General features: G+C 35.8%; 2 protein-coding genes across 2 annotated transcripts; one reads left to right on the forward strand and one right to left on the reverse strand.

Annotated features, from left to right (window-relative positions):
• Positions 1-587: 587 nt before the first annotated feature.
• On the reverse strand, positions 588-5,423 carry LOC113927844 (translationally-controlled tumor protein-like). The gene is made up of 2 exons (XM_027604023.1): positions 5,249-5,423; positions 588-991 (listed from the first exon to the last, which is right to left on the reverse strand). The coding sequence occupies exons 1-2, from the start codon at positions 5,421-5,423 to the stop codon at positions 588-590; spliced, it is 579 nt and encodes a 192-aa protein (XP_027459824.1).
• Positions 5,424-5,931: 508 nt separating this feature from the next.
• Positions 5,932-23,359, forward strand: NMBR (neuromedin B receptor). Its single transcript, XM_027603737.1, has 3 exons — positions 5,932-6,353; positions 20,376-20,724; positions 22,958-23,359. Exons 1-3 carry the CDS (start codon positions 5,932-5,934, stop codon positions 23,357-23,359), a joined length of 1,173 nt encoding a protein of 390 aa, XP_027459538.1.

The following is a 23,359-nucleotide window of genomic DNA, read 5'->3' on the forward strand; positions in this document are numbered from 1 at the left end:
GTGCTGAATAACATTCCATTGTCTGTATATACCATCGTTTATATGTCCGCCTACTGAAGGATGTCTTGGTTACTTCCAAGTTTTGGCAATTATGAATTAAGTTGCTATAAACTTCCATACACAGGATTTTGTGTGGACATTAAGTTTTCAATTCATATGAGTAAATACTAAGACGCACAACTGATGCATTTTATCGTAAGAACATATTTAGTTTTGTAAGAAAGTCCAAACTATTCCAAAGTGGCTGAATCATTTTGCATTTCCAGCAGCAATAAATGAGAGTGCCTATTATTTCACATCCTCATTAGCATTTGGTGTTACCAGTTTTTTGGTTTTTTTTAATAGGTGTGTAGTTGTATCTCATTGTTGTTTTGAATTTAAGTGCTTTTTATTTTTTGACAACCTACATGACATGTTTTTTTTTCTTTCTTAAAAACAATGCCTCTGCTCCAAATAAATCAAGGTCAAAATAAATGAAGAGCTCAAGATGACAACAGTCCCTTTGTCTAAGTCCTGGTGTTGTGCGGATGAAAAGCAGCAGTCAGTTATGATAACACGGGATAATATCCAAAGTGTAGCCAAATGTGTTAACATTTTTTCACATCGAAACCAGCCTTAAAGTAAATCACATATGGGGTCGCACCATCCTTGTGGTAGTCCAAGATAACAACCATGTCGTCTGGATTCATGGTTTTATCAATAAAGAACTGGTTGTTTTTGAAATTAGTGAAGATGTGCTTGATTTGTTCTGTAGCCCCAGTCATAAAAGGTTTCACTCTTTCTGGTCTTTGTTCTTTAAGTTTGCCTTTGATTGATTTCATATAATCTTTGATGTACTTCCTGTGGGTTTCTTTTGTGAATCTGGTTTCTTGCAAGTGATGGTTCATGACAATATCAACTCCAGTGATCACTGTGATTTGGGTACCTTTGCCCTTGGGGCTTTCAACGAAGACATTTTCACCAATGAGTGACTCAACAGTGTTCACTCTGTCTTACTGGCCATATTCCACTCCACCCATAGGAACCACCCAGCTCATCATGGGACTGATGAGGTCCCAGGAGATGATCATGACAATGGCTAGAGAGTCAATGGTAGTGCTAGCCTAGCAGGAGCCCAGAGCTGGAAGTAAATGGTATGCTGCCAGAAGGCATGCTGGGGGAGGGGTTAGTGGGTGGAAAAGTTATCTGTTCAGATTTTTTGCCTATTTTTTAATTGGAGTTTTTTTTTTTATTGTTGAGTATTAAGTGTTTGTATTTTTGGATAACAGTCATTTACCAGCTATATGTCTTAGAAATATTTTTTCCCAGTTTGTGGCTTGTCTTCTCATTTTCTTGACTGTATTTTTGCAGAGCAGAAGTATGATTTTGACTCACTAATTTAGTCAAGCTTATTGATTATGCGTTGGGCTTTCAATATTTTATCTAAAATAACATTGCCATCCAAGGTCCCTAGGCTTTCTCCTATGTTATCTTCTAGGAGTTTTATTATTTTATGTTTTACACTTAGGTTGATGGTTAATTTTGTGTAGGGTGTAAGATCTGTATCTCGATTCCTTTTTTTTTTTTTTTTTGCACGTGGATATGTTTTTCTAGCACAATTTGCTGGAAGACACTCTTTGCTCCATAGTATTACCTTTGCTTCTTTGTCAGAGACTAGTTGACCGTATTTATGTGAATCTATTTCTGCACTCTTTATTCTGTCCCATTGATTTGTTTATTCTTTTGCCAATACCATACTGTCTTGATCACTGTAGCTCTATAGTAAATCTTGAAATCAGGTGTGTAAGTTCTCTGACTTTGTTCTTTTTCAGTATTGTGTTGGATATTCTGGGTCTTTTGATTTACCATATAAACTTTAGATTCACTTTGTCAATATCCACAAATTAACTTAAGATTTTGATTGATATTGCACTGTAGATCAAGTTGGGAAAAAGTGAGATCTTAAAAATATTGAATCTTCCTATCAATGAATATGGATTATCTCTCCATTTATTTCATTCCTTTATTTATGTGATTTCTTTTATCAGAGTTTTATAGCTTTCCTCATATAGATCTTGTATATATTTTTTCAGATTGGTACAAGTATTTTATTTTGGGGGTGCTAGTGTAAATGGTATTGCGTTTTTAATTTCAAATTCCACTTATTCACTGCTGGTATATAAAAAAGTAATTGACTTTTATATATTAACCTTGTATCCTCCAACCTTGCTAAAATTGCTTTTTAGTTGCAGGAGTTTTTTGTTGAATTTTTTGGGTTGTCTACATAATCATGCCATTTTTGAAAAATGACAGTTTTATTTCCTCCTTCCTAATCAGTATAACTTTCATTTCCTTTTCTTGTCCTATTGCATTGCTAAGACTTCCAGTACAATGTGGAATAAAAGTGGTGAAAGAGATCATCCTTTCTTTGTTCCCAATCTTAGTGGGAAAGCTTCCAGTTTTTCTTCTTGGTAGAATTTTCTTCATGTTTCTTCTGCCTGGGATTTGCTTTCATCAAATTTGAAAAAATACTGGGTCACTATTTTGATTTTTTTCTTTCTCTCCTGTCCTTCAGAGACCTAATTACAGAAAGATTAGGTCACGGAATGCTTCCCACAGTGCACTGATACACCGTTTTTTTTTTTTCTTCAGTTTTTTTTTCTCTCAGTATTTTAGTTTGGATAATTTCTATTATATATTTCAAATTCACTGATCTCTTCTGCAGTGTTTGATCTGCTCTTAATCCTATAAAATTTATTTCTCATCACAGACATTGTATTTTCCTCTGTAGAAATTGAATATGTCTTTTTATATTCACCATTTCTCTATGTTAATGCTAATGTTTTCTTCTTCCTTCTCAAACACATGGTATAAAGTTTTAGTTACATTTTTAATATCTTTATTTATTGTGTCATGTGTATAATTATTGGTTTAGTTTTCACTGACTGATTTTTTTCTTTTTTTCTTTTTGGTTGTGATTTCCAGCTCATTTCATGAATTTTAAACAACAAAGAATGTTTATATATACTTCTGATTGTTCAGTTTAGGGCAATGAAATGTATAATATATATTTTACAAACATTGAATACTTCAGTATTAAAATGTGCCCTTCAATTATATAGAAATCACATTTTTTCATGCAATTTTATTCTCTTGGAACAATGAGATACAGTGCACTTTGAAGTCAAATATAATAAACTTCAAAATACAGTTTTACTAAAGCTTTAGGAAATTAAGGAAGTTATCTTACCTCTATGAGTTTTGATCATCTCATATGCAAAATTAAGACTCAAATATGTATCTCATAGAACACTTACAAACATTAAATTAGATATGACTCTAAGGAACCTAATGTGATGTATAGAACATAGACTATAATAAAAAAAATTGTCCATTTGTTAGATGTTTATTCTGATGTGTACTGATTCTATATAAATGAGACAATACCCATGCACCTATATGTAATATGATGATATATCTAAATGGTACATACAATATTATAATAACTTTATAATATTTTAATAAAATATCAGTAAGGCTATTATTATTAAAGCATTCATTACACTCTCCAATCTCACGAACTAAGACTTCGAGTAAATACATATAGATTCACTTAAAATGCAAAAATTCAATAATCTAGATGCTTCATTTCTACAATGCCAACAATTGGATATTAATTAATCCCAGTTTTTAGACTAAACATTTTTCTCATCTAAATGCTTAGTATCATCAGACATAGTCACAGGAGAATACAGATATTCATACAGCAATCTAGACTACAATATGTTTTCACATAAAAAAGGTTAGAATGGCATAGTTGCAGTTTGAAAGCGAGAGATTTCATAATACAGAAGATTGCTTTGGTAGTTAATTTGTTTTGCATAATAAGATTGGATGTTAAAAGATAAAATGTAAATAACTTTGAAGATAAAATTCCTAGAGACATTCTCAACTTATATGTAATATTAATTGCCTTGATATATATGATATATAAAAGTGATTTATATACATATATTCAAACTTATTTTATTTAGCCAACCTTAACCTAATAACAAATTAAGTAATGAAATCCAAGAAGAATATGATAAGGATTTGTAATCAAGTTAGAAAAATATAAAATTGACTACAGCGCAAATAGTTATCTTGTCTAGTGAAACTATGATGTTTAAATGCTGTTATTGGCCAGAAATATTTAAAAATTGCTTACATTTTAGAAATGGGTTGGCACATTTCATCAGCTTATGACTAGATCATTGTAAGTAGTTCTTGACTAATTTTCTTTTTATCACACAATTTTATTCTTTAGTAAACAAGAACCAGCCTAATGTCATTTCTAATGAAGAGTGTTTGGCTAACTTCAGAACTGTGCCACTTCTAAGAAGTTTACATTAAAATCAGATGGTGTTAATTTGGAAAGTCGTTTTGGTTTTGGGAACATCCTATTTAAAATACTGTTATCAGGTGATGGGGATTAAAGAGTACAGTTATCATGATGAGCACTGAGTTATGTATGGAATTGCTGAATCACTCTCTTGTACACCTGAAACTAAAAAGATCGTGCATTCTGTATGTATTGAGTATATATTTAGGGGTAGCACTGCTCAGTCATAGGCAGTCATATATTCAGCCTTGGTAGATATTGTCCAGCAAGTTTCCAAAAGAAAAAAAGTTGGAATTCACTTTGGAAAATTCTCCATTTCTACTAAAGTTGAACCTATTCAATCATTGTGATCTAAAAAATCTACACCTGGGATTCAAATGTGCACCAGAAGACAGGCAAAAAATATTTATGGAAGCATTGTCCAAATTAGCTAAAACTATAAAGAATCCAAACGTCAACATTAGAAGGGATAAATACAGTGGTATATTTATACTAGAATACTCTGTGGCAATGAAAAATTCTACACACAAAATCATGAGTGGGTTTCACAGATATAATGTTGAGTGAAAGAAACTGGACACAAGATTAAATGCTTTATGGTTCCATTTATAAGATGCTCAAAAGCAGCAAGCTAATCTCAGATGATAAAAGGCAGAATAAATAGTGGTCACTTCAAGGGATAGTGGTTAGATTGTAGGTTCTGATTGGTGGTTAGATTAAGCTGTACATTTAAGAATTGCATACCGTGTGCATTCTATAGTTCAATAAAATATGTTTAAAACTAATAGCCAGCTATTGGAAAGAGTTTCCCTGTTTGAGGTGAAAAAAATTGGGTCAAGGAAGAAGAGTGGGGAGGGAATTCCATTCAATTGCTCCATCCTTTGTCACTTATTCTTTTTCCTAAATTCAGTTTTCCAGTATCAGGGCCTTGCCGGCTCAGTTCCTGAATTCGGAGGTTCCCAAACTGTCTGGGGCTCCTCCCGCTCGGAGGCGGGTGAGGATGGAACTGTGTAGGGGCGCAGAGTGGAGAGAGAGAACTCAGACGCCCTCCAATTCCGCACATGCCAGCAGGAACTGCCGAGAAACAAGAGCAAAGCTGTGGAAAGAGCAAAGTGCCCGCCCAAGGTATCAGCTGCGGTTCACTGGTCAGCGGCAGGATGACTTCCTCCCCTCCCCGCGAACTGTGGGGCAGGTACTTTTATTAATTCCGGAGGGATAAATCTTTGTTCACAAAAGGACTGTTCTCCGCTAGCTATAAAGGAAAATAAACCACTGAGGATTAGAACAAAGACGCGACTGCTTTGCCTTTTTTTCTTTTCTTTTTTTTTTTTTTCTTTTTAATTTGGAGTCAGCAGGCTCCAATGTGCCCCTTCCAGAAGTGAAGCATAAGAGCGTGGACAGATTTCTCCCCAAGGCCCGTTCCTCTTTGGGACGCGGCAGTGTGACTAGCTCGCCCCAGGCAATAAACTTGTGCCTGTGACAGGGAAATGGATTAAGCCCCAGTGAGTGTTGCACTTTTCAGGGCACCTGCGCGCATGAAAACTCCAGTGGACTCTTTTGGAAAGGAGAACATGCCCCCCAAGTCTCTTTGCAACCTCTCCCAGACCGCGGACGAGAATCCAAGCGGCTTCGTTACCGGGGTGTCGGAGAGGGACTTCCTGCCCGCCTCGGATGGGACCAGCGCCAAGTTCGCGATCCGCTGCGTGATCCCGTCCCTCTACCTGCTCATCATCACGGTGGGCTTGCTGGGCAACATCATGCTGGTGAAGATCTTCATCACCAACAGCACCATGAGGAGCGTCCCCAACATCTTCATCTCTAACCTAGCCGCTGGGGACTTGCTCCTGCTGCTCACCTGCGTCCCGGTGGATGCCTCGCGCTACTTCTTTGACGAGTGGATGTTTGGGAAGGTGGGATGCAAACTGATCCCTGTCATCCAGCTCACCTCCGTGGGGGTTTCCGTGTTCACTCTCACTGCCCTCAGCGCCGACAGGTAGGGGCGCAGGTAGTGGAGGTGTGTTCTGGAAAAGAGGTGGAGAGGGGTAGGAGTGCCCCAGGGTTGGGGGGTAGTTTGGAAAGGCTGGGGATGGGCAAGGAGAGAGGGAGAGAGAATGTATCTGGGAATTAGAGTAAAAGAGTTAAAACGACTGAGATGTGAAGCTTGAAAATATATATAAGAAAATTATTACTTTTAAAATAATTAATATTGCCTTAGTTTGAAAGCAGTTTTAAAATTGCATATGCTGGTCTTCCTCCTCCCCTGCACATTGGAAATCTTTATTATCTATTTCATAGAAAAGTTGTAGAAAAATTGGGCAGCGGTGCAACTATCATGTAGAAACTTTTCTTGTGTGCCCAAATTTTAGAAGTGCACTTTCCTTATTCAGTACTTTAGTAACCTGATAGGTAAGAAAGTCTGACTTAATATTAGGGAAATATTTGATTTTGAGGTTTTTTTCAAATATGGGGAAACATTGTTTACACTTATTAACTAAATTCTGGTATCTATTTGAAGTCAAACAACTACAATAGTAAATGCTCTTCAGACAGATGACTATACATTCTTGTTTTAATACCTCAAGTCAAGTGACCCCCCCAACAGGTAGGTACCCAATTTTAGTGTCTTAAAATGGTGCTGTAAAAATACATTTTTTTACATTTAAAATACATTTTATTTCATAAATCAAGACAAATTCATATTGATTATATTTAGTTTTCTTTAAAACAGTATCCTTTTTTTTTTGGAGAAACATTTACTTATGCTTACCAGTTTATTATAAAGGATACCAATGAACAGCCAGATGATGAGTACATAGGGCAAGGTACATGGGAAGGGGCACAGTGCCTCCATGGACATGCTCTCTCTAGGTACACCACTCACCCAACACCTCCATGTGTTCACCAGCTTGGAAGCTCTCCAAACCCCATCCTTTTGGAGTTTTATGGAGGCTTTTTTTTTTTATTATGTTATGTTAATCACCATACATTACATCATTAGTTGTTTTTTTATTATTATTATGTTATGTTAATCACCATACATTACATCATTAGTTTTTGATGCAGTTTTCCATGATTCATGGTTTGCGTATAACACCCAGTGCTCCATTCAGTACGTGCCCTCTTTAATACCCATCACCAGGCTAACCCATCCCCCCACCCCCGTCCCCTCTAGAACCCTCAGTTTGTTTCTCAGAGTCCATAGTATTTCATGGTTCGTCTCCCCCTCGAATTTTTTTTGATATCAAATCTGCTTTTCACATATTTTAAACATGGGGAAGTGTCCACTGTTCAACTTTGCAGATCAGCTAAGTTCAGCTATGTCATTCTCCAGGTGAAGATACTGAGGCCCAGGGAATGTAAGTTCCCTTGGCAGAGCAGAGAGAAGAATCCAGGCCAGCTGACTCCTGGTCCAGTGCCCCTACCTCAGTCTGTTTATGATCACGCTTTCAGGCCTTTAAGCAGGAGGGATGTCTGAATGGGGGTGGGGATAAAATGTCCTATTAGGCAACTGTGCATGGAACCCTGGTCTAATTCCCTTGGGGACGGGGTATGTCTAAGCTATTTAGACAAACAGCTGGACTTGGATGATTAAGGTGGTGGTCACTCTCCTCTTCTTCAATTTACATGTTGTTATTAATGGAAAATGAGTCCATCTAAATTTCCTGGTATTTTCAATAATACCCTTCCATCACTCTGGCATTGAAGAGCTGTTCTTCATTGAAGGAAAGACAATAATCCTGGGAAGTTGAGAGCTTCTGTCCTTTTAAACCAAATATTATTGACTTTTTGGTTTGTGTCATATTCTTTCTAAAACCACATTCCTATAAAAATAGGTGACTTTGGGTAAATGATGCACCTCATCTTGCTAATATGACACCATTTCTATCACCTTTTATGAAGTTTTCTTTGACTCCTATAATTAAAACATGACTTTTTAGTTTAGCTGCCCTTTCTTATAGGACCTATTTTAATTAGAAAGTTAAAAGAATTCTACTTAATGATTGAATAAAACTTAACGAGTAGCTATCACTACACTAGTTAAAATTACTATCGTTGTGCTTTAATTCCAAGAGTAGCAAGATCCAAGGCTTGAGTTTATTTCATGCCATTTTTCTCAACCTATTAGCATGGAGACCCACAGGTAAATTGGCTCTGACCAAGCTGAGAGAACATGCTATTCCTCATGTATTTACTGACTTTTTTGGTTTGTTATGTGTGTCAAGTACTCTGTAAATGCAGCACGGATAACTTATTAAGGATAAAAAAAGCTGGGTTGCCTCTTCTACTTGGTCCAGATTCGCCTATTAGTGCATGTTTTGGAAATATAAATTAAGGAACTGGAATCCCTGGTGATGAAATGACCCAATACATCCCAATATTCAATTAAAATGGTTTGGAAATGTTTTGCTCTATATTGTCTACACGTCTACTTTTCTTCCAGAGCATAGTAATCAACTGTTGATAAGTACTTGATCTCCTCACATTTTATTTAAGCAAATATTTTGATTTCCTGTCAGTTTGATAACAAGTAGAAGACTAATCTCCCTTAGCACTGTGCTTATTTGTGTGTGAGTTTATTACCCTCACAACACTATGAAGTAGGTATTAATATTATTGCCATTTTGAAGTGAAGAATACTAACTCTTGAAATTAGGCAGCATTTTCATGATCTTACAATGATGGAGCTAGCCTTTGAGCTCAGTTCAAAGCCCATACTCTTTACATTAAGCCACATTATTGCTTTTCTAATCTTAAGAAATTATTAATGATCTTTCCTACTAATGGTAGACTGAAAAGTTCAGTTTGAAACAAAGCACCCAAGAGTAAAAAAGGAAAAATGATTGCAAAAGCTGATTCATTAGATTCAACAAAAGCAAAGAACATCATAAAAATGTGATTGTAAAATAAAAGAAACATCTCAAAGTCAAGATTAAGGAGTAGTTGTAGCAACAGGAAAACTAAAACAAAACAAAACACACACGCACACACAAAGCCCCAAAACCCTGTTATTGGAGTTTTTAAATTGTTAAACCAAATCTCCTATTTTCATGAGATGGCTTAAGTGTCTTTGCTTAAGGAAATAAAGATAGAGAATTTAGAAGTAGAGATCACAGTGATGTAGAAAAAGGAACAGGAAGATAATTCTATTTCAGAAAGCATATCCGAATGTGATGTGGACTTCAATGTTATAGAGAGCAGAGACTGAAATAAGAAATATAATACTTATGAATCTACCTTGAGGGCCTAAATCACCTTGTTGATGGGGCCGAAGGGTTGTGTGGGTGACACTTTTGGTACTCGAGATTATTAATCCTGGGCTTTCCAAACCTTTTCGAGAAGTTTCAACTGATAATTCTTTAGGAGAGGTCATTTGTGTCCACCGTAGATGTGCTTCAGAGACATCACAGCCAGAGTGTGAGGGGGATATACAGCATGGTCTTGAGATGGTGAGAATGGTGACCTCAGTTTGTTTTCTACTTTTATCTTGATGAATTTTTTTGTATTTTCAAAATGTACTTGTTTGCTGGTTCACATTAAATAGCTAATTACAGGCACTTGCATATTCTCTGTGGTATTATGTTTTTCACAGTTCTACACACACACACACACACACACACACATACACACACACACACTCACCTATATGCTGTGATACTGAGTAGGTGGAGTCCCATAAACATAATTTGTCTATGGCTGGCATTATAGATCTCTCCGTCACTATCTATTACAGTAGCTTCATTTCCAAGTTTAGAATACAATTTCTTTGATTTTTGAAGACATTTTGGCCTCTAAAAGCCCCTAATTGGAATGCAAATAACTTTTAAGAATGAGTTCTTTTTTTTTTTACAGGAAAAATCTCTCAAATTCCTAGTGCTGAACTGTAAACTTTATAATTTTATATATTTACAAATGTAAAACTAGATATCTTATTCTTTTTTATGTGTTAATTAAAATGCATTTATAAATTAAATATTAAAAATCTATAAAAATAAAAGTGAATTTAATATTGATTTAATGTATCAGACCATGTTGTTTTTCTGTTATTAAAGCCAATGTTGGATTGAATGCAAAAATAATTTTGCACCAAATCTGAGTAAAGTGCTAAAATATGAATGGTTTCAAGCTTTTGTTTGCCAGTTAAGATAATCAGATTTAATTCCATAACTGAGCTAGTTATGTTAGGTAGGAACCTTGAATCATTAACATTATTTGGATATTATACCAATTCAAACAGATACTCTCTTCAGTATAATTATTTGTTAAAATAGTGAAATAGATCAAATGTAGGCCCTGGATCTACACTTCCTAGGCTGTCAGAAGCGTTTTTATCAGTCTCAGTCCAGTAATGGGTGAGGGGGAGGGGGCGGGGGAATGCCATAATCTGTTTGCTGGGTTTTCACCAAAACTCCTGACTGAAGCTCAGATACTGATTAACCAGCTGGCCCAGACTGCAGATGATTTCTTCTTTGGTCTGGAGCCCTGGGTAGTATGTGAGAAGCCTTTGCTTCTCTGTGCTGACATTAGCACTTTGAGTGTATTTCTCTACTCTTCTGGAGAGTTCAGACTGGCAGTACCTCCTAAGAGAATACTCCCCACTTGCCCTTTTACTGGAGTGAGGACTTTTTTATTGTCAACTTGTTCCAAAAGAATTTAAGGGAGCTTAAAAATAAAGATACAAACAACATACAACGACATAAAAAAGGAAGGAAACCCAGGTAGAGGAAAAATAAAAGTTGAAGACTTTAAGTTGACTTATACTATCACAAAATGTGAGTCATATGTTTGTCTGCAAGCATTCTATCTGCCGATGCAAAAAGGGCATTTTTTCCATAAGAAGTGCTCAGTGTTACTTTTATATAGTCATAAAACAGGATAAATTATAACCTGCACTTAATTTATTAGTTTTTAATTTTAATTTGTATTTTTTTTGTTAAACAAAAGTTGCTATATTTAACTCCAATAAGTCAGATATCTTTTATTCATTGGTCTCACATGCTTCTTGCTTTTGAGAAAACTTTATAGTTTTTGAAGATTATTCACTCACCTTGATCTGAAACTTTTGGGACACACTATAAATAAGAAGGAATGCACCAGGAATATGGGTGCTAGTCCCGCCTTTGTTAGGGTCAGATGTTCTAGTTGGAGAAGATGATAAAATAATGCAAAACACATACTCTTAGGTGGTTATTTAATTATGACATTTAATAATGTCTTCAACTGTAGAGCTGAGGGACTATAGCTAGGGTCCTATTATTTCCCTACCTGGGTATTGAATGGAGAAAGACCAAAAGAGGAGAAGGGACACTAATATTGGTGAGGCAGCTGGACGGTGAATTCTGTCTCTGGGGCTCTACCTATCACTCTATTCCATGTTGCAACAGCTCAGACAAGTCTTTCAGTTAATAATTTATGCTGATTCTATTTGGCCCACTTCTAAGTGGAAACAAAGACTCTCTAAGATGTATCTGTCAGTCTTTTGCCTGTGGTGCTACATTTAGATAGGGGTCATCTGCTCTGGTTGAGCCAGGAGGTGAGACAATGAAGTTCAACAACACTTTCCTTATTGTTACTTGTCCCAGCAGTACAGTTCCTGTGTGTGTTTCAGGAATGAAAATAACAATTTACTTTTGTTCTTCCAGTTGCTGATTCCTGAGGAGTGTTGACCAGTCTCCAAGGTCTTTTAAAATTTTTAATTGCATTTTTATTTTCTCATTCTCAGCAAGTTCTTTTTTTATTTTATTTTATTATGTTATGTTAATCACCATACATTACATCATTAGTTTTTGATCTGGTGTTCCATGATTCATTGTTCGCGTGTAACACCCAGTGCTCCATGCAGAACGTGCCCTCTTTAATACCCATCACCAGGCTAACCCACCCCCCCACCCCCCTCCCCTCTAGAACCCTCAGTTTGTTTCTCAGAGTCCATAGTCTCTCATGGTTCGTTTTCCCCTCCGATTTCCCCCCCTCATTTTTCCCTTCCTACTATCTTCTTCTTCTTCTTCTTCTTCTTCTTCTTCTTCTTCTTCTTCTTCTTCTTCTTCTTCTTCTTCTTCTTCTTCTTCTTCTAACATATAATGTATTATTTGTTTCAGTGGTACAGGTCTGTGATTGAACAGTCTTAAACAATTCACAGCACTCACAATAGCACATACCCTCTCCAATGTCTATCACCCAGCCACCCCATCCCTCCACAAGTTCTTTTTTTTTAAAAATTAAAATTTGAGTATAGTTGATATACAATGTTATATTAGTTTCAGGTGTATAACATAGTGAGTCAACTTCTCTATACATTATTCTATTGCTCACTACAAGTGTAGCTACCATCTGTCACAATGCAAAGTTATTACAATAACATTGATTATATTCCCTATGCTGTTCCTTTGATTCTCATGACATTCATTGCACAACTGGAAACCCGTATCTCCCACCCTCCTTCACCCATTTTGCTCATCCCCTCACCTCCCTTCCCTCTGGCAACCATTAGCTCATTCTCTGTGTTTATAGATCTGATTCTGCTTTTTGATTTTTTTATTCATTTGTTTTGTTTCTCAAGATCCACACATGAAAGAAATCTATGGTATTTGTCTTTCTCAATCTGACTTATTTCTCTTAGCGTAATACTATGTCCATCCATGTTGTCACAAATGGCATGATCTCGTCCTTTATTGTGGTTGTAGAATATTCCATTCAATAAGTTCTCACTTAAATTTTTTTAGTTAGTCCTGACTTGTTTATTTATTGTATTTCTGGAAAAGTTGATGTTGATATGAGGTGGATGTGATTCTCTTCTGGAAGCAGTTGATTGAATATTCAGCACAAGATAGTTATATGCTATATTTGTGTATTTACTTTCCATTATTATGTCTACTTCTGAATCAATATATAGATTTTAGATAATATTTATATAGCCAGTAGATTATTTTCAGTTCTATGGAGAACTCCACCCACATCCCAAATATACTGACAACTGGTAACTGGAAAGTTCATTTGTTTATTTTCTATACAAAGAGATACATGTCTTCATTACATTTCCTTTTTTTTACTGTTGTTTTTGTTCCTGTATTCTTATTTGTTTTTGTATGATCAATGTTATTTTCAGTTTTAATCCAGGCTCCAAAGTGATGAACCAGCTTAATATTGCTAGGTTCAAACTTAATGAGCTGTCTCTTAACTTATTGTTTTAATTATTGATACAAAATACTCATTGTTATTAGGTTCATAGCCTATCTTTGTGAACGCCACTGATTTATTGAGGTTCTGGGCAGTATTTTCTATTTCCAGTTACTCATGGATCTTCAAGGCGAACAAGAATAATTGCTAACCATTTATTTATCCCTAGCCCTTGATTCTTCTATTTGCCATTAGGTTTTGATTTTTGTCTTCTGTAGATTTTCATTAAGAATATCCTTTCAACTTTCAACGTAGACTTTCTTTACTTTTATTGTTTGTGGAAGTTTGAGGGGAACATTTTAAAAATGAAAATTTTAATAATTGTGATTTAATTTAAATTAATTTTGGGGAGAGAATCACATTTTAAGAGACAACCAAGAATTAAACACCTCATAAGAAGCCAGTTTTAGATTATGAGAACGTGACCTGGAGGTGACTGTAGGTATTTACATTGATTTGATGAAAATGCAGTTGTTAGAGATGACTTAAAAAATATGAAATGGGGGCACCTGGGTGGCTCAGATGGTTAAGCGTCTGCCTTTGGCTCAGGTCATGATCCCAGGGTCCTGGGATCGAGCCCCACATTGTTGTGCTCCCTGCTCGGTGGGGAGCCTGCTTCTCCCTCACCCTCTCCCTCTGCTGCTCCACCTGCTTGTGCTTTCTCTCTCTCTCTGTCAGATAGATAGATAAATAAATAAATAAATAAATAAATAAATAAATAAATAAATAAAATCTTTAAAAAATATGAAATGTTACTTGCTAGTACTATTGAGGCTTAGTTACTCCCATAAAAATGATCATTCAATCGAGAAAATGTGATTACAGACGTAAGTCAAGTCTTTCCATTTAAATACCACTGACTTTCAAAGGACAAGGAGATCAAATGTCTAAAAATGAGTAGAATAGATAAAGCATTTAATTTTTCAGTTGCATCTTCTGCGATGTGCCATAAACTGAAAAAATATAGACTGAAGTCACAAGATAGTCTTGTGTGAATCCTGAGTCATCTGCCTACCGGCTATCATTTCAGCATCATTTAATCCTTTAATCTCAAAGAGATTTTCTGTAAAATGGGTACTTTAAGTTTACTGCACAGGATTATTTTATCAAATGACATAATTAATGTGAAAGCATTTTTAAACAGTATGTAGCTGTGTAACTACTTATATTATGCCAGCTATGTGTCAGGATGACAAATAACCCATTAATTCAAACCAATATTTATTCACATATGCAGTTAATTATTAGATAATAGACATTAAAGCGGAGAACAAAATGAGCCTATTGTAAAATTAATGAAAATGAGCTCTTTACCTTCTATAGGCCTTCTCCAATTCCTTTAATCGTAGACTGGTTAGTTCCAACCTGTTGCCTTCACCAACACGATTTGTCACTGTCATTCTCCTCCTCGTGACACTTTCATATGTCATTTAAATCATACACTTTAATGGGTTAAGAACAAAGTAATTTGGGGGGAGTGTAAAAAACAAATGGAATTGCTGAGCCCTCTGTAATTGAATCCTGTATTTCTCATTCTTTCCAAAGTGGCATCCCACTTATTACATTATTTTAAAAAGATTATTGATTTAGACATTCTGTCTATGATCTTGAATAGATATTTTTAAATAATAAATTTGTTAATTTTATTCACAAAAAGTTTTACTGCTACAAGCTACAAATATGTTTAAAACATGATGTGGTGAACACTGGCTGTTATATGCAACTAATGAATCATTGAACATTATATCAAAAACTGATGATGTACTATAAGTTGGCTAATTGAATTAAAATAATAAAACATGATGTGGGGCACCTGGGTGGTTCAGTTGGTTAAGTGGCTGACTCTTGATTTTGGCTGAGGTCATGATCTCAGTGTCCTGGGATGGAGCCCTGCATCAGGCTCCATGCTCAGCAGGGAGTCTGCTTGAGATTCTCTCTCCCTCTCCTTCTGCCTTTCCCCCTGCTTGTGTGCACTCTCTCTCTCTTTCTCTCAAATAAATAAATAAATCTTAAAAAAAAAAAGGAAAACATGATGTGACATATTGTAAAGGGCAGGCATCTAATTCTTAACACTGAACTTTCGCTGGATTCCAGATACTCTCCGCTGATGAATGTGTGCCCTTTGCACCAGACAAGCTCATGGGGGTCTTGTGGAAAGATGCACACTGCCACAGTCAATCTTCTTGAAAGGTGGTTTCTAAACCTGGTTTATATTCAGAATCATTTGAAAATCTTAGTAAAATGCAGAACCTCATATTTTTACATCCTAGAGACTCTGTGCCAGTAAGTCTAGGGAAAAACCTAATACTTTATCTGTTTTCAGCTCCAGGTGATTCTGAATATTGATTCAGCTTGGGCATCACTGGACTAGACTGTGTCTCCATCTCTAACGTCCATTCTCGCCTTAACCTACTATCCAACGACCACTCCACTCTACCAAAACTGCTTTTCATAAGTGATCTCCTTGCTGCTCAGACCACATTTCCTTATTAGTTCAACAAATGTTCATTGAGAAATGACTATGGGTCAGGCATTGTGTTATGCACTTTAGACACAACAGTAAGCAAAAGGAAGTTTCTGTTTTTGTTTTTACATAGTATTTGACACAGAGGGTCTATACTTCTTTTTGAAATTTTCTCTTTCTCTTGCTTCCACAATACCTTTCTCTCCTTTGTCAGATTGTTCACATTTGAACTCTTTGTTGGCCTCTGATAAATGAAACTATGATAAGAAAAAAAAAAGAAACTATGGAAAATGTAACTAGTAGGTTTATAGAAATGTGTACTTGGAGATTTTGAGATATTGAGATGACTTTATATAAGCTAAAATGATCTAATTTTCATTATATATTTTATAATATGATTATATTCCATTATCCCTTTACATTAAATTTAGACTATACACAGATATGATAAGGCAAGATTCAAAACAGAAATTAATGAAGCATACTATTTATTAATATTTAATACAGAAATGGTAATTATGTTTTCTTTAATCCCTTTTGATTGATTATTTTCTAGTTTTCCATTAGGGATACCTTTCAGAGACCATCTGAATGAAAAAAACACATAGCTTTTCATACATATCTGTTATGCTTCTAAATTTAATGAGGTAGTTTGCATACTAAGGGACTGTTTCATTCCTACATTTTAAAAAAATATTTGAAGGAAAGATGATTAAACATGTCCATACTAATTTGCACTGTATTGCTTGACTTTTTATCCTTTCAAAGATGCACATGAAACATTAATGTAAAACTTATTCTTTGGCAATTATGTGATGTTTAAGTACTAATAATGACACTTAAGTAATCTATTGTAAACTGTGATTTCTAGCCTTATAGAATTGTCAGTACTCCCCTTTCCATTACATGTATGTCATTTAAGGAAAGATCCAAAGTCTATTTCCCTTCCTTACAGGACATGACCAGGAATCGTCCCTGTTGGAAAGGCCTTCTGTACCCATGTCTAGCATTCCTACTAGGTTTCTTGCTTCTCCTAAAACAAGAATTCTAGATCTGTTGCTAGCTCCACTATGGCAATCTTGTCAGAATGAAAGAGTTATAACTTTCATTCCTCGCAGTTTCCCTAACATGCTTTATGTTTATGTGGTTAGATATGGGGTGGGAATAAGGGGAGGGGAGTGACATTTGTTTTCCTCCCCCTCTTTTTTTGAAGAATTTATTTATTTATTTGAGAGAGAGAGAGAGAGAGAGAGAGACAGCATGAGTCAGGGGTAGAGGCAGAGGGAAAGGGAGAAGCAGACTCCCTGCTGAGCAGGGAGCCTGACGCTGGGCTTGTTCCCAGGACCCTGAGATCATGACCTGAGCCAAAGGCAGATGCTTAACTGGCTGAGCCACCCAGGAGCCCCTGCTTTCCTTCTTTTTAAATCCACAAAAGAAATTTCAGAATATTCTTTGAGTTTTCTGAAATCTAACAAGGAAATCTAGTTAATTGATCAATTTTTAGTAATTATCACCCCCAAAATTTCTCTGGTCGTTTCTCATCTCCTCCATGTACAAAAGAATTTACCGTCAGCTTTCTGTACTTTGATCTTAAATATGAGTTGGCAGGTAGTAGATATCTAACTTTTGAGGAGAAATTCTAGCATAAAGAAACCAAACAAATAAAACTTTTTGAATGTATTAGTTTGTTTTTTGTTTGTTTAATATCTGCTTTAATTATATTTCCATGAATTCCAAGAATAACAGCTTGCAATTAATGTTAAAAAAAGAAAGCAAAGAGTGACATCTGAACATGTAAAAAGAAAAAATGGATTCACAGTGAAAATAACGTATATTGGTACTAAAATATAGTTACTGGACTCTGTGAAGGGAACAGTTTTCTTCTAATAGTTATTCAATACTTGGATTTTATTATGAGAAAAAAAATTTTTTTGCTTGAAACTTTGGAGAAGGTGTTCTACTATTATTGTTAGCCATTATTGAAACTATACTAGAAAGAGAAGTTATACATAACAGATACGTAATAAGAACATATATTCATAAGAATAGGATGCTGTGCAAAAGAGTGACTTGAAAACTAGAAAGAACTTCTAGAAATTAAAAATATGATAGCAGAAATTTAAAAAATCAGAAGAAAGAATGGAAGCTAAAGCTAATAAAGTATCTTAGAAAGTAAAACCAAAAAGTATCTTAGAAAGTAAAACCAAAAAGAAGGTGGAGATGAGCTTGATAAAGTAAAAGACTAAGAAAGAGGAATTGAGATTCAAGCACTGGGACTCCAATTATTCAACAAGGTGGTGGAAGAACATTTTAAATTTAATTTAATTAAATTTAATTTAAACATTTTTAAATTTAATTTAAACATTTAAATTTAAACATTTTTAAAAAAGTAACAGGAACATGGAAAATTATGCAAACAAAACAATGATCAAGTAGCAACTCTAGATAAATCAGTGACATGTTTAAGAAAGAAAGCATAACATATTACTTAATCCTGCAGTGAGAGATATTTGTTTAGTCATAATAACAGTATAGGGACTATTATATAAACATTGAATATAGCATACTAAATCAGGAAGTTGGTAATGGGAAGAATAAAGGTGGTATAAGAGAGAAAATCTTCACCTTTCATAACAGGATGTCAAGAGCAAATGTCGATAATATTTATTTCAAGAGATAGTAGCAGGAGGACATTTCTTAGACATATGGAGGTAATGATGTGAAATTGGTTCAACCCAGGAGCAGGACCTGAAATGAAATCAGGGGCTTCTATTGTTATTTGTAGGCTCGTAGTGCTCTCTGCTTAAAACAAAAACAAAAACAAAACAAAACTTCTTTGAATGTATTAATCTAATAAGAAATTTAAAAGAAACAGAAAAAACAGTTCATTCTAGTTACTGATTGTAATGCTTCTTTTAGTTTCTTAAGAACATGCAATTAAGCAGAATGGGGAAGGAGCACATGTATACTGTGTTGTGCCATGTGCAAAGTCTGGGTAAAATAAATGCATTACGCATGCTTCTTTATTTAATTTGGTGTCAAGGTCCTTTGCTGTTGTTCTACTTTAAAATTTATATGTTTCTTGTTATACATAGGAAGACTCTCTAAATAAAAGTATGGACTTTTTCTTATTGAGGTCCTGGGAAGGACACTTAATGCAAATCAGGAAGGAGAAAGAGAGGCTCCCCTCAGGCTGGGAGCTGTTCCTCTCCTGTGGGCAACAGGAAACAGCTTTACAGAACCTCAGAATGTCTTACCTGCTTGTTATGGTGCTTGAAATATTCTGAATTTTTTAGAACACCAGACTAAATCAAATGTAAATAAGGAGAAGGTACAGAGTCATGGTATGGTTAATATCTGCTAATTGGCAGGCACAGTAATAGGTGCTCTCTCCGTTTTTTTTATAATTAAAAAACTTTGAGAGAAATGTTTTTATCCTCACCTTACAGATGAAGAAGACCTTAAGTGATTTTCCAAAGGATATCAGAGATGAGACAATGGCTCAGATTTGTTTGACTAAAATCACTTTTTATTGTCTCGTGTTAACCTCTAGGTATACTGTAAGCTGAAATACTTTCAGAAAAATATAAAAACTTGATGTTCACATATAATTTTGGTTTGTTTGCATTATTATTACCCTAAAGTGTGTGATTGAGTTAGCTGTTTGGATTGTTTAAGCCCTGTGTCCTGGAGTGTAGTTCCTTTTACCATTATGATGGTTTTATATAGGAAGAGAGGATTACATGAGGTCTCAACATGAAATAAATTTGAGCTGCAAAGACAGAATGTCATTTCAACTTCAGTTCTTTCAGTTCTTATGATTGAACTACCTCAGAAATCCCAGTCTCGACTAGTCTGTAAGATTTACTAATGTCCTCAGGAAACAAGTAGGAGACTCAGGCTCAAAAGCTGAAGATGGGTATCAAGATAGAACTTAGTAACATTATTTTGTAGACATTTTATATTTTAGGGTTATTCTATATTAGAGCAATTTCAGTATTGAGAGCCTTTTTTCAAAATGTAATGATTTAAATAAAAATATTCAATAAATGATACTTTGTAGTGTTACTGATTTAGAATAAGACTTGTGAAAGAGGTAAGCAAATTAATGCAATTTGGGGAATGACAGTTTAAAATCTTTCCCTTTCACTTCCTGTCTGCTGTGCAAATAAGCAGTGGAATGACTTGTAGACAGACAGACATCGGAGATATGAAATATTCCATACACTACAAAACAGCTAGGGAAAAAAAAAACCAGCTAGGGAATAATGGAGTATTAGCAAGTAGGATCTTCTTCCCCCCTTCCTTCCTCTCTCTTTCTCCCTCTCTTTACGTTTTCCTTCTAAGAGAGTAATGTGAGGCGTGTTGTCTTCCCAGGTACAGAGCCATTGTCAACCCCATGGACATCCAAACGTCCGGGGTGGTGCTGTGGACCTGTGTGAAGGTGGTGGGGATCTGGGTGATCTCCGTGCTGCTGGCGGTTCCGGAGGCAGTGTTTTCGGAAGTGACAAGCATTGATAGCTTGGAAAACGGCAACTTCACGGCGTGCATACCCTACCCTCAGACGGACGAATTACACCCAAAGATTCATTCGGTGCTCATCTTCTTGGTCTATTTCCTCATACCACTTGCTATTATTAGCGTTTATTATTATCATATTGCAAAGACCTTAATTAAAAGTGCACATAATCTTCCCGGAGAATACAACGAACATACTAAAAAACGGGTAAGGTTGGTAGGGGTGTGTGTGTATGTGTGTGTGTGTTCGGGGTGTGTGGGTCAGATGCAGTAACTGCTATTTTCTGTTCTATTTCGTGGGTTCTCAAAACCGTGAAAGATTAAACAGTCACAAGGCACCGGGATTTGCATTAACCTGAACTAGAAGGGATGTTGTGCCGGGAGGAGGAGGGGAGGCATCTCCAATATGTGGCCATGTTATAGCTCTGTAGAGGTCCACTGAAGTCCAGCTTCTCTGCCATCTGGGCCGGAGCTATTAAAATTTAATGTCTTTGAAGGCTTTTCCTTACCTTCAAATGTTCGTGCAAAAAATGACATAATAAACCAGAAAATTACCACATTTCAAGTATACATTTATTTAATTATTGTCTCTTCTCCCATTAGCCCATTAAGGATGACAGAAAGTCTTGGACAAGGATTCATCAGGAAAGGACTGTAGGACATGGTCTGGGAACTGGGGATGCCATTTGGGTAGGATGCCAGAATGGGGCTCTGGGAACAGAGGGCAGAGAACAAGGGTGAGAGTGATTAAGAGGTCATACCTTCTTTAACTCAAATTTATAGCTTGTCCTATAAAAATCATATACTAATTTAAAATTACAAATGCACCTTACATAGTCTTTCTTCCTTAAGGAATATACAGAGATACTGACTTAAGGTAAAACAAATTGTGTCAATCCACAAATAGATGGAAATGTTGTCTAGTGGGACAGAGTTTCAAGTTGTGCTTTTGTGGACTCTTCGGGAGGAACTTCTTCCAAAGGATTCGTAGGTACAAGGAGTTTTGGTTGGCTCGTCACCAATTTAAAGGCGAGTTGAATGACAGAGCATTAAAATTTTCTGGGTTGTAGATGGAGGCACAGGCTGGGGTGTTGTACACTTCAACAACAACAGAATTTCAAAAGAGTTCTTGCATGGACGGTAACCTCCACTTATTAATGACCATCGACATCAGAGATCCACATCTTCAAGAGCTAAAAAATCAATCAGTCACTAAAGTAATTGTAGATAAGTTAATAGATTTATTATCTAAATATCTAGCATCATTGAAACAAAAAAATTCAGGTCATGGGCTCAATGCACTTTTTCCTTTGCCTTGTGATCCAATTTGTATCTCAATTTGGGTATTTGAGTTTTTGCTTTGGTTTCTAAAATTGAGTTCCTCTTACCCTCCCACCTCCACTTTTATTTTTTAAAGTGGCCTTAGTTCTGCCTTGTTTTTGTGAATTTCTCTATTGGGACTTATAAACTCTGGCTGGGTAACTAGGCTTGGTATCAGTAAGAAGTACTCTCGGTGCCAACAGCCTGCCTGTGCATTTGAGTCTCCAAGTATAGGTAGCCCTAAAATCCTTGCACCCATGTTCCACCTGCAGGGTGGACACTGCTTCATAATATGAATTTATTCATAACCATGAGCTCCTTAATATTGCCAGGTTGCTTAAGTCATGCCACCAGGATACATCTGGGGTACCACATTTTGCTTTCCTCCTCTTACTGCACCTTTATTTGCTTCCCCCATCACCACTCACTACACTTTTCTTTGGAATATTCTAATTCACTATCAATAGTTTGAGCTCAGAAAATATCATTTTGCCTACACTCAATATCCTTTGATAAATTAAGTTTTCACATTCACGTTGCCTTATTTAAATATTTAAGCAAGTAAAACATAGTAATACTTAGAAGAATAATAGTTACATCAGAAGGTTGTGATTTATGTGAGTCAGAAGTTTAAATCTCAAGGTGTGTGTGTGTGTGTGTGTGGAATAAGGATTTAAAAAGTATGCTCTATTTCAATTACCCTGATTAAAAAAATCTAATCTTAAGTGTATGGTGTGGTTCATTAATTCAGTGGATTTAATACAAACAAATGATTTATATTTGAAGTGTACACAGTAAGACTGTAAGCAACAGGAAAGTAGTTAAAAATAAGACAGAATTTTTATAGGTCACAGTTTTAAATGAAGACATAGCCATTTATTAATAATTTATCATCTAGTCTTGTAGAGGCTGTCAAATATTTTTAGATGAAAGGGTATAATGACCAAAACAGGCTTTGTTAAACTGTTGAAATTATCACTTTGTTGAGGAAAATATTTTTTGTATTTTTGGATGCATTTGCATGCCATGGTAAGTTTTTACTCTTTTTGCACCATGATGTTTTGCATATGGATGGTTCCATTTTCATTTTAACCAATGGGACTGTTTCCTTGTATTTGCAGATGGAGACACGGAAGCGCCTGGCTAAAATTGTGCTGGTCTTTGTGGGCTGCTTTGCCTTCTGTTGGTTTCCAAATCACATTCTCTACATGTATAGGTCTTTCAATTATAATGAGATTGACCCATCTCTAGGCCACATGATTGTCACCTTAGTCGCCCGTGTTCTGAGCTTTTGCAATTCTTGTGTCAATCCATTTGCTCTTTATCTACTCAGTGAAAGCTTCAGGAGACATTTCAATAGCCAGTTCTGCTGTGGGAGGAAGTCCTATCAAGAGAGATCAACCAGCTACCTTCCCAACTCTTCTGCAGTGCGTATGACATCTCTGAAAAGCAATGCTAAGAACATGATGACCAATTCAGTTTTACTAAATGGGCACAGCATGAAGCAGGAAGTGGCATTGTGA

Source organism: Zalophus californianus, chromosome 7 (genome assembly GCF_009762305.2).
Source record: "Zalophus californianus isolate mZalCal1 chromosome 7, mZalCal1.pri.v2, whole genome shotgun sequence".
Classification (NCBI taxonomy): domain Eukaryota; kingdom Metazoa; phylum Chordata; class Mammalia; order Carnivora; family Otariidae; genus Zalophus; species Zalophus californianus.

Excerpts from the sequence above, each read along its gene's own strand:
- LOC113927844 (XM_027604023.1), bottom strand. The coding sequence starts at position 5,423 with ATGTGCGGAATTGGAGGGCGTCTGAGTTCTCTCTCTCCACTCTGCGCC. Across the intron at positions 992-5,248 it reads GAATTTAGGAAAAAGAATAA|ACAGAGTGAACACTGTTGAG; the intron begins GTGACAAAGGAT and ends ATGGCCAGTAAG.
- NMBR (XM_027603737.1), top strand. The coding sequence starts at position 5,932 with ATGCCCCCCAAGTCTCTTTGCAACCTCTCCCAGACCGCGGACGAGAAT. Across the intron at positions 6,354-20,375 it reads ACTGCCCTCAGCGCCGACAG|GTACAGAGCCATTGTCAACC; the intron begins GTAGGGGCGCAG and ends TTGTCTTCCCAG. Across the intron at positions 20,725-22,957 it reads ACGAACATACTAAAAAACGG|ATGGAGACACGGAAGCGCCT; the intron begins GTAAGGTTGGTA and ends TTGTATTTGCAG.